Source organism: Ornithodoros turicata, chromosome 6 (genome assembly GCF_037126465.1).
Source record: "Ornithodoros turicata isolate Travis chromosome 6, ASM3712646v1, whole genome shotgun sequence".
NCBI lineage: Eukaryota > Metazoa > Arthropoda > Arachnida > Ixodida > Argasidae > Ornithodoros > Ornithodoros turicata.
The window spans coordinates 53,235,636-53,248,199 of record NC_088206.1 but is presented as its reverse complement, the minus strand read 5'-3'; the positions used below and the strand labels follow the sequence as shown (position 1 = coordinate 53,248,199).

The window sequence follows — 12,564 nt, the reverse complement described above, 5'->3', positions numbered from 1 at the left end:
TCGCGAAAATTAAGGTCTCGCGAAATTAAAGGGTTTTACAGTATAAACTTGTCCAGAACGAGTGGGTTGAGTCTGCCATGCTTCGCGCGCATTATATATAAGCCCCGCAATTCCGCGATTGAAAACACCCTCTCTGACTGGGTGCTTTTCGCCGGCGCACACAAAATGCACTATTTGCTACGCACTTTTCGAGCGCAGAAAGAACGACGGGCAATCCACGTGAGAAGACCAAGTGCTTTGGAGCGATCGAGCTGATTGGTGTAGGCGCTAATCTGTTGGCCAGATAGATCGCTTTCCAATCCAGATAAGGCGAAGCTCGCGTCATTTCTGCGCTCGGAAATTGCGTACTTCTTGTTTCGGCTCATTTGCGTAGCGACATTCAGCGTCGAATATTTCAACACACGTGCGCGTTTAAGAATTTCTTAAACATGGAATGGCTTTCAACGATGAATATCTTCCGTTCTGCTATCCCGTTTTTACGCGAAATCCCTTAATTAAAGAATTAATGTATTTGAGGTAATTAATGATCTTATAGTTACATACTTTCTTCGAGATAATATTCGCCTGACCAACTCAAAAGCGGCATCTATTTCGTTCCGCTATTTTTTAAACAAAAATTCTGTGACGAATAAAAAACAAAACACCCTGTGTATGGATAATGACCAGTGCTATGGTGTTGGTGGATGACCGGCAAACAACCTGCAAGAATCGAATGACAAGTTTTCCTGGAGTTGTGCCTCCAGGGTCGGCTATGAAACAAAACTCTAAAGCATAAACAGCATATCAGGAGATGAAATTGTTACTGCTTAAAACACCACAAATGAAGCCTGGAACCTAAGATAAAAGAAAAACAAACATTAGGTATGGGAGATATTCGTTTATAGAAAGTGGATCAAAATGGGCACATTACACAGCCGCGCCGATTTTTCAACATCGGCGGCGGCGGTGGCGGTCCGCCGACAGTTTTGGTACGGCGGCGACGGCGAGGGCCCGACCTCCGGCGGCGGCGCTTCGGTGCGGCGGCGCACACCTCTAACGCTGAGACGTATCATGAAACCATCCCGAACGCATTTGTAAACAATAAACGTCATGTAAGCATGCATGTAAGAGTAAGAAGTCTCTTTATTTTTCTTTTCTAATTACAACTCAAAGTCTCTTCGATTTGGCTATTTGTCTATTTGTCTGCACTTTTTGCGGTGCAGGGTGCAGCCACTGGAGATGGGCGCGTGGGAGAGAGGTGCGGAGTGGGTGCGGCCGATGCGGCAACCGGCCGCCATGTTGGAGGGCCTATTGGCGCCGGCTGCTCCCAAGAGTGAGTGACGCGGCAATGATACCCCTCAGGATCTAGCGTCTTGTAGGATCTAGCGCCTCCCGGGCGCATACGCATGAAGGCGAATTTGGTGAATGTCAACCTATAAAATTCATAATTTTTGCTCAGGAAGGGTTCACACTGTTTGTTATTGTAAAGTACTTCCGTTTTTATATTGTTTTGTTTGTTTTCGTTTGTTCTTCGGTTTTCGTGGGCTGTTCTGCGGTTCTCGTTCGTTATTATGTCGTTTGGTATATTGTACGGTTCTCGTTTGACTTTTTCCTTTATCGTGTTATGTTCTACGAGTGTCTCTGTGTGTGTTCTGCAATAAGACCTCGATCCTTACTCTGAAGGGGCTCATTATTTTATTCACCACATCACCACCAGCAATGGGGTCGAGTATAGACCCTGGCGATGAAACTCCCCATTCCTCATCTTAAAATAACGTTATTCTCACGAGTGCTTTGCAGTTCTTCAGCTGTCAGCGTATTTCATTACAGAAATTCGAAGCGCTATGCACGAAGAGCACGCACATGCATGACTTATCACACACGCTGTAGGAGCAACTGCACATACGAGGTTAACACAGCAGTTTATTTGCTTCCACCGTACCTCACAGATTAAAAGAACAGTGGAACAAATTGGCATATTGTCACAGGTTCTGCATCCGCTTCTTCGACACAGCTGAGCGACTGTGAGGGGAACCTGCAAGCACAAGCGCATTGTTTATAGAAAATACATGGTCTTGAGATTTGTAGGAGCAGCCACAAATACTTTCTTAGTACGTAATGGCACCAGCGAAGTAGCAATGCAAACAAGTCGGAGTTGTCAGATGCATGCGATACGAATAAACAGATTTTTCCTCAAAATAAAGAGCTTACCTGCGAAAAATTAACCCTCTTTCCGTCCGCGTGAAGTGTCATGACATGCCCTTTAGTTTAAAGTCAATTTTAAAAAATACGGGCAGCCCTGCTTGAACTAAATGCAGACGACAGAATGCGTTGGGCCCACCAACATGGCAGCCGGTGACCACGCTGTAGAGCACCCTATGCGCGATCCAGCCTGTACTATAGAGATCAGTGGGTGCAGCACTTTTTGCGAGTGTCGCGCGCGCCCTCTGCGCTCTGCAAGCCTTGACTTTGACCCTTGCAGTAGCCTGCACAGGGATTTCCCTACACCCCCCTCAGGGGGGGGGTACACCCTCCCTGCATTTTTGCAACACCCCCCCTGAAATTTCTCAGGTGACCCCTCCCAGCTCGGCCACCACCACGTTCTGGTAGTGAGTCCGGCGCAGCGAATTACATCCTGTGCTGTCAAACTTGCGCTATAGGACCACAGTCATGCAGATGATCGTACCATGCATTTGTCCAAAATCATTTTAAAGTGACTGTGCAATGCATATATTGCGCGTATGTGCGAGCAAAAATGTGTGCGGGCACCCAAACTCAATGTGGATCATCAAGAGTCATTTGCGCCCAATTCAACCAAGCGAGGTATTCTAAGGTTTTCACCATTGATTGCTAGGTGTTCGTTGACAAGATGGTAGTCTCTTATATTTGTCGGTCATGTGATTATGCAACTTAATCTTGAAATGCTGTTCACAATGAATCTCTATTCTAATGCACTGTGTTCTAAAGTAATAACATGTACAAATAAACCGGGAAAGTTGTGCAGATATGTGACCGTTGTGCCACGATTCTTTCAGTGTCTAAGAAAAATTCCGTAAGTGGAACCTTCACCAAGCATGACCCCCCCCCTTGAAAGCTCGGCACCCCCCCAGTAGTGAATTTCTGGGGAAATCGCTGGGCCTGCACTTGCTGGATAGGAACTGCAGCAAGTGCAGCCCGAGTGCACGCGGAGCGGCATGGATGATTAGTACGCTGTCGGTTCCTTCCTGCAGCGCAAGAGTGGGCATGTGAGCGATGCAGCAGTCAAGTGAAGCTGCATGGTCGCTATAAATACGTGAAATAATGCAGTTATATTTTGAGACCTAACCGAACGGATAACTCGAATTCTCGCCAAGTTATTATGCTTGTATTCACCACGCCCGGCAAATGACGCAAGCTTTGGAGCGGCTGGGAATAATTTTTTAAATAAATATACATATGAAGGGACAAAGTAGGAATAACAGGAAGAACTCGTGTTCGTACCATCAGTCACAATGTTCTCGTGATAGCCGGGAACACAATTACGATCTTCACTTTCTTTTGCGCAAGCAAGTAATATGCATACATCGTCCAGTTGCTTCTTACAGGTAACGTGCCATAACAAACACTTATTCAATGATTAGTAAATGAAGCACAACAATGAATGAAGCACAACACACACAAACAGTATACATGAAAGGAAAAGCAAGCATAAAGAACATTACACTGGCCGCGGTGCAGACAGCAGACGACAGGCCAGCCTGCATTCACTTCTTCGTTTTAGAAGCAACAACGCTGGTGCTGAACCTACGCCGCCACTAAGCACATTCTTTTCACTTGCACTGGACTGCACTTCTTTGTCGGAGCGTGTAGTGGGGAAGGGGGGAGAGGGAAATCCAACGTATAAACTGACGTTCGGGGGGGGGGGGGGGCGATGGTCCTCCCCCGCTTCGATCCGGCACTGCTTACAGATGAAGGCCATAGGGTTAGTGGTTAATGGTTCAAAGAAAAAGGGGTCATAAAGTGAGAACGTCAGATTGACGAATGCCATATATTAACGAGGTTGGACTGTACCTGGGTACTTGAGAGAAAAATACTAAAAAAAAGTACTTTAAGTTTGGAACAAAGTGCACAATTCGAAGTGTACTTAAAGTAAAGTACTCAAAAATGTACTTAAGGTATTTTGTATGTACCTCAAGTACTCCCCATCGCTGCATGTCACGCATGGCTGTCGCTTGCATCTGTAGCAGCCCGTTTCCTCAATCAAATGCACATTGTCTCATATCTAGCATGCTCGATTTCCTAGCCATCCTCACAGAGGTCTTGCATTTTCCAGCAGCAAGACAAAAGCCGCCCTGGTATATCCAAATGCCATCAGAGGGCTGTGCTAGAAGGCCATGAGAGAGGTGGCATAACATCAAACCACAATAAACACTCACCTGAAGAAGAAAGGAAAGTAAGCTGGAGAAACATATTTTTGGCCACGTATGCATTGATGGAGGCCAGGCCCGGCTGTTTGTAGAAAGTTTTATCAACACATATGGTACTTTTATTTCGTTTTGCTTTCTCAAGATTGAAGCAAGGTGCACTTTTTTCACATTGATATCTGACCTGTACTGCATTTTGCCAGTATAAAAGGAGGTCTCGAAATGTCGGCTGCACTGCACACAATGCATAGGGGAAAAAAAAAAGATTGTTATTCTATGCAGATTTCTTAGGTATTTTATGTAAGTTCCATAAAAGTGGTAATGTTTCACAAATTTAGAGTCGTCAAAGTATTGTTAACGGTGGTAGAAAAGTCTAACAAAAAATGGTAATTTGCGACAAATGAATTTCAGTTAGTCAAACTGGTTCACTGAGTACAATATATTAGGGTTTTTTGTTTTTAGGTTTTGTTATATATTTACAATTTGGGGTGAAAATCGCGTGACATTTTCACACAGAAATTTTGGGGGAAATTGCATTGGGCATTTCCCCCCCCATTTTATATGTCATCGTGGATTTTCAGGTGAGACCCAAGTATATATGTAGTCTTGTTTTAACCACTATTGTGATAGTGTATCTAGAAAGCACCATATTTGTTGTTCTGTGGGCACAGTACGCAAACTTTGTCAATGTACGAAACCTGCAGCCTTTAAGATCAGCGGGGCGGAAATTTAAAACAAGGATAAGCAGGTCTCATTCAGACCTGTTTTGGCTGATATCACAAACCACACGAGTGAGGGCTTACTGCGGAACCCCAAGCTTCATGACCTCGGGATTTCCGGTAGAAATTGTGTTGTACCCGAACTTGACAGCGGGTGCTGGTAAAAATATTGTGAAAGAACAGAAGAACCCTAAGTAACACTGCAGCGCTATGTTAGTACACATTATGCACATTTTAGCATCATTTATAGCACTGGGCGTCGATTCCACACTCATACGAACATCATTTTATCACCTCTCCTGGACCTAAGCTTGGTAATGCTTATTCGACAAAGTCAAGTTCACCAAGGAAATGCTTTTGACGTGTGTGTAGCAGACGCACTGACAAGTGTCCCAATGTCCTGGCAAAGCCTCAGACTTCCATCATTCTGACCCAGATGGGCTCCATGGTACAATATGGAATACGGAATATACATTGCAAAATTAAAGTTCCACGAAATATTCCCCAAACATACCACTGAGAGAATTTGCGAATTATTAAGATTTTAAAACTAACCATTTGTACGGCGTCTCACAATATCACGACGTACGCCTTTCATACCACCAGACAGCATACACCATTAAAGGGGCTCAAAAATGCAAAAACAAGTTCACTTCAAATTACGCTACACAGTATGTTCATTTTATACTTGTTATCATAATTGAAAACCTTGATTCCGTTACGGAGCTACAATCAAAATTATACCGGACTCTTTCCTGCTTCAGCACTAAGCAGCTAACGTCGTTTCAGCTCGTACATCACTGTTTTTTTTTCCATGCTGCGCGTGCACGTGCGTACCACATCATGGAGCAGTCCCGGTGAAAAACAATAGTGCGGATTGCGAAGCAAAGTGGTGTCGCTGTCCGAAGGACATAAGATAAGGACAAAGATAAACGTTGTCAGTAGAACATTCACAAGAACTGTTGTGGGTTACAATTCAGTGAATTGGTATTGAAAAATGCGGCAGTGCGCATCATGCCGCGCATATACGGAACACTACGATCGGACCCGTTCCAAATCCACACACCCACGATAGGTGTGCACGCGCTTCTCCTGCTGTATCATTGGATGCCGCCAGTCTTTGCCTCCTGGGGATCCCATTAGCTGCTGCCAAAGATGGCTCTGTTTTCATTGCGTTCTTCTTCTAAACGGTAGCGCTGTGTGAACTAATTTTGCTTGCATTATACTAAATGCAACGCAGACTTCATTTGAGAGCAAGTTGTTTTTGCATCTTAGTGCCCCTTTAAGATATGGTTATTATTACTGCTCAAAGGACGGTGTCCTCTTTGTGGCCAGGCTAGTGTGTCTGCAGGTACGTGCTTCCACCCTCAGTGGAAATGGAAAACTGAAATGTTAGTGCATCAGCAGACCAATTGCATGCCTTCGACACATTTTAATGCTCACATTATGTAAGGTACACAATTTATATTTGCACAAATTCATCAGTATACAGCGACGCAAATGACTGCCTACTCATGTACATGTTCACAATATTGTTGTGATCATTGCGCCTCCCTCTTAGATGCATTAATTTCTCACTGGACGTGTTTTACATGCATCTGAACTGTCTGAGAGGGTAATTGTTTCCCACATTTACAGTTTATTGACAAGCAGGCTGTACATGTTGTCGATCTGATGCTTGCATCTCTTTGCAAAACGGGACGAAAAAAATGTAGCAAGCAATGGTGGCATTCAAAACTCGGACACAGATGACTAGACTAGGGTCTGGCGTTGCAAAAGTGTAACTTTTCAGACTTAAGCGTATGTTTTTGAAGTCTTACGAAACAATGCTTGCAAAGTGAAAGTGTAGAGGACAGCATTGTAGAGTTTTTTTTTTAGAGGAAATTATACCAGCACGTTTAAAAACAGTAGGTGTGCCATAAAAAAATTGTGAGGCAAGTTATTCGGAGCTCATTTTGTAAATTAATGACGGCTAATTTGTGTGGTTATACTTCACTTCCACACAAATTTCTATATTGAGTTGGTTAGTGCCAGTGTGTTAAAGATTCCAGCATGAAGCATCCAGTGAAAGCTTATAAGTTTGCACATAGGTCTTGTACTGTAGTTATTATTTTTTTTTACCAAACATTAAATGATATCATTCAAGGTCAACCAAGAATGATAATTTTCTTTAGCAGGGGCTGCTACATCTTTCTTCAAGAAGTGGTACTTGTTGATGCAGATTGCTATTGGCAGTTGCATAAAATTACTAGAAAATTGGGTACACCACTGTTGAAGGTGGTGCTTGCATGGTTGCCTGGATATTGACCGCACTGCATTTCAGTGCTAAAACGTGCATGTGGCATTGTTAGCTGTGCGATCTACTCGGTCTGGTTACTGATAACTCTCTAATACATCTAACAGTGTTTTGCTGGCACAGCGATAAAAAAAAAAAAAAAAACGGAAAGTGTTCACATGTACGCGTTTACGCAGAAAATGTCTGGAGAAAACGGGACAATAAAATATGTGGCACACACATGGTTCGTTGTCTACTGGAATGCTGAATACTTTCTTGTACCAGGCTGAGTGTTGAGATTTGATGCTGTGCACCAAGTTTCTGCGCTGCTTCATTGGGACGTTTCAGCACACCTACTGCTGTCGTGTGCTGAAATGCGTGTCGATGAGATCCAAGAACTATGCTTCATTCCCAGCACAGATGTTGCCAGACTTCATGTACTGCTTCACCCTGTTTCTTTGATGTCACTAATACTTCGTAGTCTCTTTCTATTATATAACACTCTCACCTTCTGTTGGCACTTATACGGTTCACACCGGAAATGTTCCATTTTCACACATTTCATAACTTACGCCTGGCTCACGGTGAACATCCATCGCACCACCACTTGGAGTGTTTGGAGTCCGAGCACTCTTTCCGTTTTTTAAATTATAACAACCCTAACAACACAGTCTTGAATCACACGAGCACGACCACTGGTTTGTCGTTTGGAAGTCTTTTCAAAGTAGATGGCTTGAGTAGGCCACTGTTGTCCTTTTCGACTTCCTTCGTTCTCACCTCCCGTAACTGATTTGTATTTTTTGTTACATCCGACGAGGGCGCCTTGAAGAAGTCAGACGTCCGCGGGTCCAGCTCCGACAGCTCGGTGTTCTCACGGAGTGGGTTCTGGAACCTTCGGATGTTCTCCTCATTCTGGTTGTTGGATTTGTCGTGCTCGGGGTCTCCTGGCGGATCCAGCTTCCGGCTGATGGAGGGAAGTGGGGAGGGCCACGTGGAGGGGACCTCTTGGCACAAGGAGTGGTGGGAGCGCAAGTACCACACAGTGAGGGCTACAAAGATGGCCAGAAGAGCGAGGCCGACGAAGGTGACTGTGACTGCGAGTAGGTAGTTTCGTCCTACGGAGAGAAACACGGACAAATGACAACAATCGTTTTAGAAATGTGCGTTATCTCCGAGGGCCTTGTGCATGCCAAAATGCTTTGGAGTCCAAAACACATATGAGAGTCTATAAAACAGATCTGCAGCGCATACAAGTACCTATTTTTGGCAATTCCATAAATGCGTCGTATTTTTGTATGTGTGAGTGAAGGTTGCGGGCACGACTTCCCATTGTTATTTCGTGGACGTAAGCATTTAGGCAAACACAAAAGTGAAGCACTTTGACCTCCTACCAAATCGTACAATATTTACCACAGCAACTAACTGACCATGTTTGTTTGAGCGGATTTGTGATAACAAAGCAATTGCATGTAACCACCCTATGTACGGTCGACCCGCGTTTATCCGGACTTCGTTTATCCGGATCCTGCACTATCCGGACAAAAAAGCATGGGGACGGATTTCTCCCCATGTATTTCGCCCTCGTTTTTCCGGACTTCAGCTTCCGGACTCTGACGAGAATTCCAGGGAACAGAAGTGACTAATACCCAACAATCAGCTTCAGGTATCCGGTCATTGTCCAGGAAGGACACTTGGCCCACACCTAGTCAAGCGAGGTCGAGGACCCTGGTCGTGGCCTCCTTTTTACTGACACAACGAGTGTATTGCTAGGAAGAATTTTCTCCCTTTTGCACGTTACACAAAAGTAATCCACTGAGCAGTCTGGTCATTTCAGACTGAGAAGGTCCGCAATGAGGACCCCTGCACTGCAATCACAGATGACAACATTGTCAGTGTTGTCGCTTCCGATAGTGTTAAAAAAAATCTGACGATGAAAGCGGGGATGCACCAGCTGTGACGGTAGAAAATGCACTGAGAACAGCGCTAGCATTTTCCGAGCAACGAAACAATATTTCTCAAGTTAATGCCATTAGGAAAGGTTTGCAAAAACTGGGTGCGTGTATTAGAATGGAACAGATGACAATGGATAGTTTTCTGTTCTTTTCTGTTTCTTTTAGGATCACTCTGGATTTTCGTGTTTCACTTATCCGATTCCCCTGCAATCCGGACATTTTCACAGGAAACGACGCCGTCCGGAACGCGGGTCGACTGTATCACACTTTTGTTGCAGAAGCTTCTGGCAGTACAGTGGTAATGGTATGTGATGTCCTTGAACAGCACTAATTGTGGCACTAGTTATGGCCTGTTACATGTAATGTGTGTGTGAGCTAGTCCATGTACAGCAGGTAGTAGTTATGATACCGCATTCTAAGGAAGAAAGTGGACATACACGTAACAAAGTACATGGCACAAGTCTTACATTGGCGTGCCTTTTTTTTTTTCTGAGGTCAGATTAAACTTCGCATAGCTTACCACTGCTCCTCTGTTGAGGACTGACAAATGATGTTTCCACCTTGACTTCGATTACAAAACCAAGAACAGATGTGTTAGTCATCTTGCGGCTGATTACGTCTGCTAAATACTTAGCAGTTTCACTGACAGCCGCATACGTGGTCGCCGACGGCGTTGACAGCGTCGACTGCAAGAATAAAATCCCCTTGGTTAGACAGCTTACAGAGAAAGCAGTTCGTAAGGGTATGGACATACTTACCACTGTGACCTGTATGCTGTCTGGGTCGGAGAGCTTCGGAGAGCAGAGAATAAGGACGGAGTGGCGGGTAGAGAGCTTCCGTACTTTGCTGCAGATTGACTCCACGGTGGTTCCCTTTAAAGTGATTCGTGAGAGTACGTTAGTAAAACTTTTTATATCGGGGGTCTATACTCATGTTCAGCTTAAGAAGGAAAAGAAGTCTAGTCCGTTAACTACTACATACGCCGTCGGCAATAAGGAGACGTAATAGTGTGCCAGGAGAAATACTGGAGCGCCACCACGCAGCGTAGTGTCATGTGGCCAGCTTTAACAGCCAGTACGGAAGCCGAGTGAGTATAATGGATTACATTTTCTGGCGGAGGAGCGAGCATGTCTTCTCTGCATCCAGCCGTCCTATCTGGGACGCAGTAATACTTTGAGAGCTGACGGACTAAATTTCTTTTCTTTCTTAAGTTGAAAATGATTATAGTGGTGTGGCAGTGTGAAAGTGCCACCACAGACTAAATAGTGATGTCTTCAGAATCCTACAGAATTTATGCCATCACTGTCCAAGAATCTCACATTGCATTCTCACAAGGCATTGTTTCTCTGAAGCTTAAGTATCATAAAAATAACTTCTAGCTTTGAGAAGTATGACGTCATGTGTGGTGCCCAATCTACCAACGCGTCTGGCAAAGTTGCTCCCCAAAGGTCGATTTCCGTCTCCTCACCACAGCCGCTCCTATGTTTGGTGAAGAGCAGAGACACTCGCGCTGTTGCAAGGATAGAGACACCAACCCTCTACACCGTCACCGAGAGAATACAACACTATGAAGCATTGCCGCTTCACTTGAAAATTGGGGGCACATAATGCTCACTAACAGCCTTTACCTTTTGCACATTGAGCCTTTGAACGAGGTTGATTTATGATAGCAAATAAAATAAACATCATTGTTTTTTTAGGGGGACTTTTTTAGGGGCACTTTATAGGGACAGTGCACTCTCCAAGCATCAATTCGTAGACATCCCTTTCCACAGCTAACATATTCCCTAATTTACCGCATCGCTGCTTCACTTTTTTGCCGGCTGGAGCCCTATAGTTGCTCGAGCACTATCAATCACTGGAATCCACGCGGTTTGAAATATGTGTGCAGAAAGATGTAGGCGCGACGCGGGAGCGATGAAAAGTGGGCGTGGCATTGGCGTGAGACTTCTCTCTTTGCTACTGCAGAATTCTTTGCGGCCCGCTGCAGAGAATACGGGAGGAGAAGGTGTGGAAGAGGATGCTGACACTTCACTGAAACGTCACGCGAGCTACAGAGGAGATTCTCTAGTTGCTCCTCCCCATACGCATGGGTATTTATTTATATTTACATTTAATATTTATATTTATTTATAATTTCAACTAGAGTCACAAAATAGGCTTTGCTTCAGAGTAGCGACACTCAGTTGCAGGAGCGAGCAGGAGCGCCATCTTGTTTCCGTACCACACCAGCATCGGCCCCAGTTGAGGACCGAAGACAGCTAACATAATTTTCCCTGTGGGATAGGAAAGTGTGTGCAATTGTGGTGCAATAATCTATGTATATTGTCCATGAGAGCGTCCCGAGGATGTCTAGGACATCAAGGTTTCCTTGATGGGCGGCTTGTAACAGAAAGCAACATTTCGGAGCACGCTCGATAGATGGCATCCTGGCACTAGCGGGGCGCGGAATCAAGATGGCGCTCCTGCTCACCCTTGAAGCACAATGTCGCTACTCTGAAGCGTAGCTTATTTTGTTACTCTAATTTCAACGAAGTAAGGGAGTGAACTTCTCTTTAGATTTACGTAACCAGCTAACGCTTCAAGTGCAAGGCTCTACATCAAGAAAGGCATTTCTCCACTTACGGGTGGTATGCTCCTGCGATCGAACAGCAGTGCGATCCTTGCACAGTTGTTGCTCAGTTCAGCAGAGTTTGGAAGGCAGAATGGGTTGATTCCTTCTGCGATGGCTGTGGTGGCATTGCTCGCGGCCAGGGCACGACACTCTCCTCGAGATACACCACTGCAGGGAGCGACGAAGCAGGTTTCGGAAGCGACTGCGATGCAGGTCTGATCTGCTGGACATGTGGGTGTGTTTCCGGAAGGATCGCATTCTGAGGTGGAGCAGCGTGTCTATTTAAGGAATTAACATCATTAGACATACTGCAGATAATGTCGCACATTTTCGTTCCGGTGTTTAGCATCCTAGAGTAGCCAATCGTATTTGATCAACTATAATGTTAAAAGCGTACGTTGCTCACGTACACAATAAAATAAAATAAAAGGATTGACGAGTCTATTTAAAAATGACTAGGAATACATATTGTTTGCCAATGGCATTTATATTCCACATGTGGTGTCTTTCAGTAATATTGTTTTACAACACAAAATAATATGAATACAAAGCTACATGAATTGGAATGGAATTAATGGAGTTGCGTGCTGTCCCCAGTTTGGTTACTTGCATGCAAGAATGT

At 44.6% G+C, this 12,564-nt stretch overlaps 1 protein-coding gene and 1 long non-coding RNA gene across 6 annotated transcripts in view; one reads left to right on the top strand and one right to left on the bottom strand.

Moving 5' to 3' along the window:
* The first annotated feature begins 1,260 nt into the window (after positions 1-1,260).
* On the top strand, positions 1,261-12,374 carry LOC135396696 (uncharacterized). 4 transcript variants are annotated; one of them, XR_010423504.1, is made up of 6 exons: positions 1,261-1,312; positions 4,292-4,411; positions 8,194-8,476; positions 9,494-9,632; positions 11,297-11,421; positions 11,888-12,374. It is a non-coding gene; the product is annotated as an uncharacterized LOC135396696 (long non-coding RNA). The 4 variants fall into 4 exon arrangements; XR_010423502.1 differs by having other exon boundaries at positions 1,267-1,400; positions 4,295-4,411; XR_010423503.1 differs by lacking the exon at positions 1,261-1,312 and adding an exon at positions 1,435-1,567.
* The window catches only part of LOC135396695 (protein jagged-1b-like), a 71,564-nt gene continuing 65,527 nt past the window's right edge, over positions 6,528-12,564 (bottom strand). For both annotated transcript variants that reach the window (XM_064627819.1, XM_064627820.1), the window contains 4 exons: positions 11,954-12,220; positions 10,087-10,200; positions 9,849-10,014; positions 6,528-8,491 (listed from right to left, as the gene is read on the bottom strand). In XM_064627819.1, coding sequence (XP_064483889.1) covers positions 8,055-8,491; positions 9,849-10,014; positions 10,087-10,200; positions 11,954-12,220 — 984 coding nt within the window. In that variant the 3' untranslated portion in view covers positions 6,528-8,054. The remainder of the gene's footprint in view (positions 8,492-9,848; positions 10,015-10,086; positions 10,201-11,953; positions 12,221-12,564) is intronic.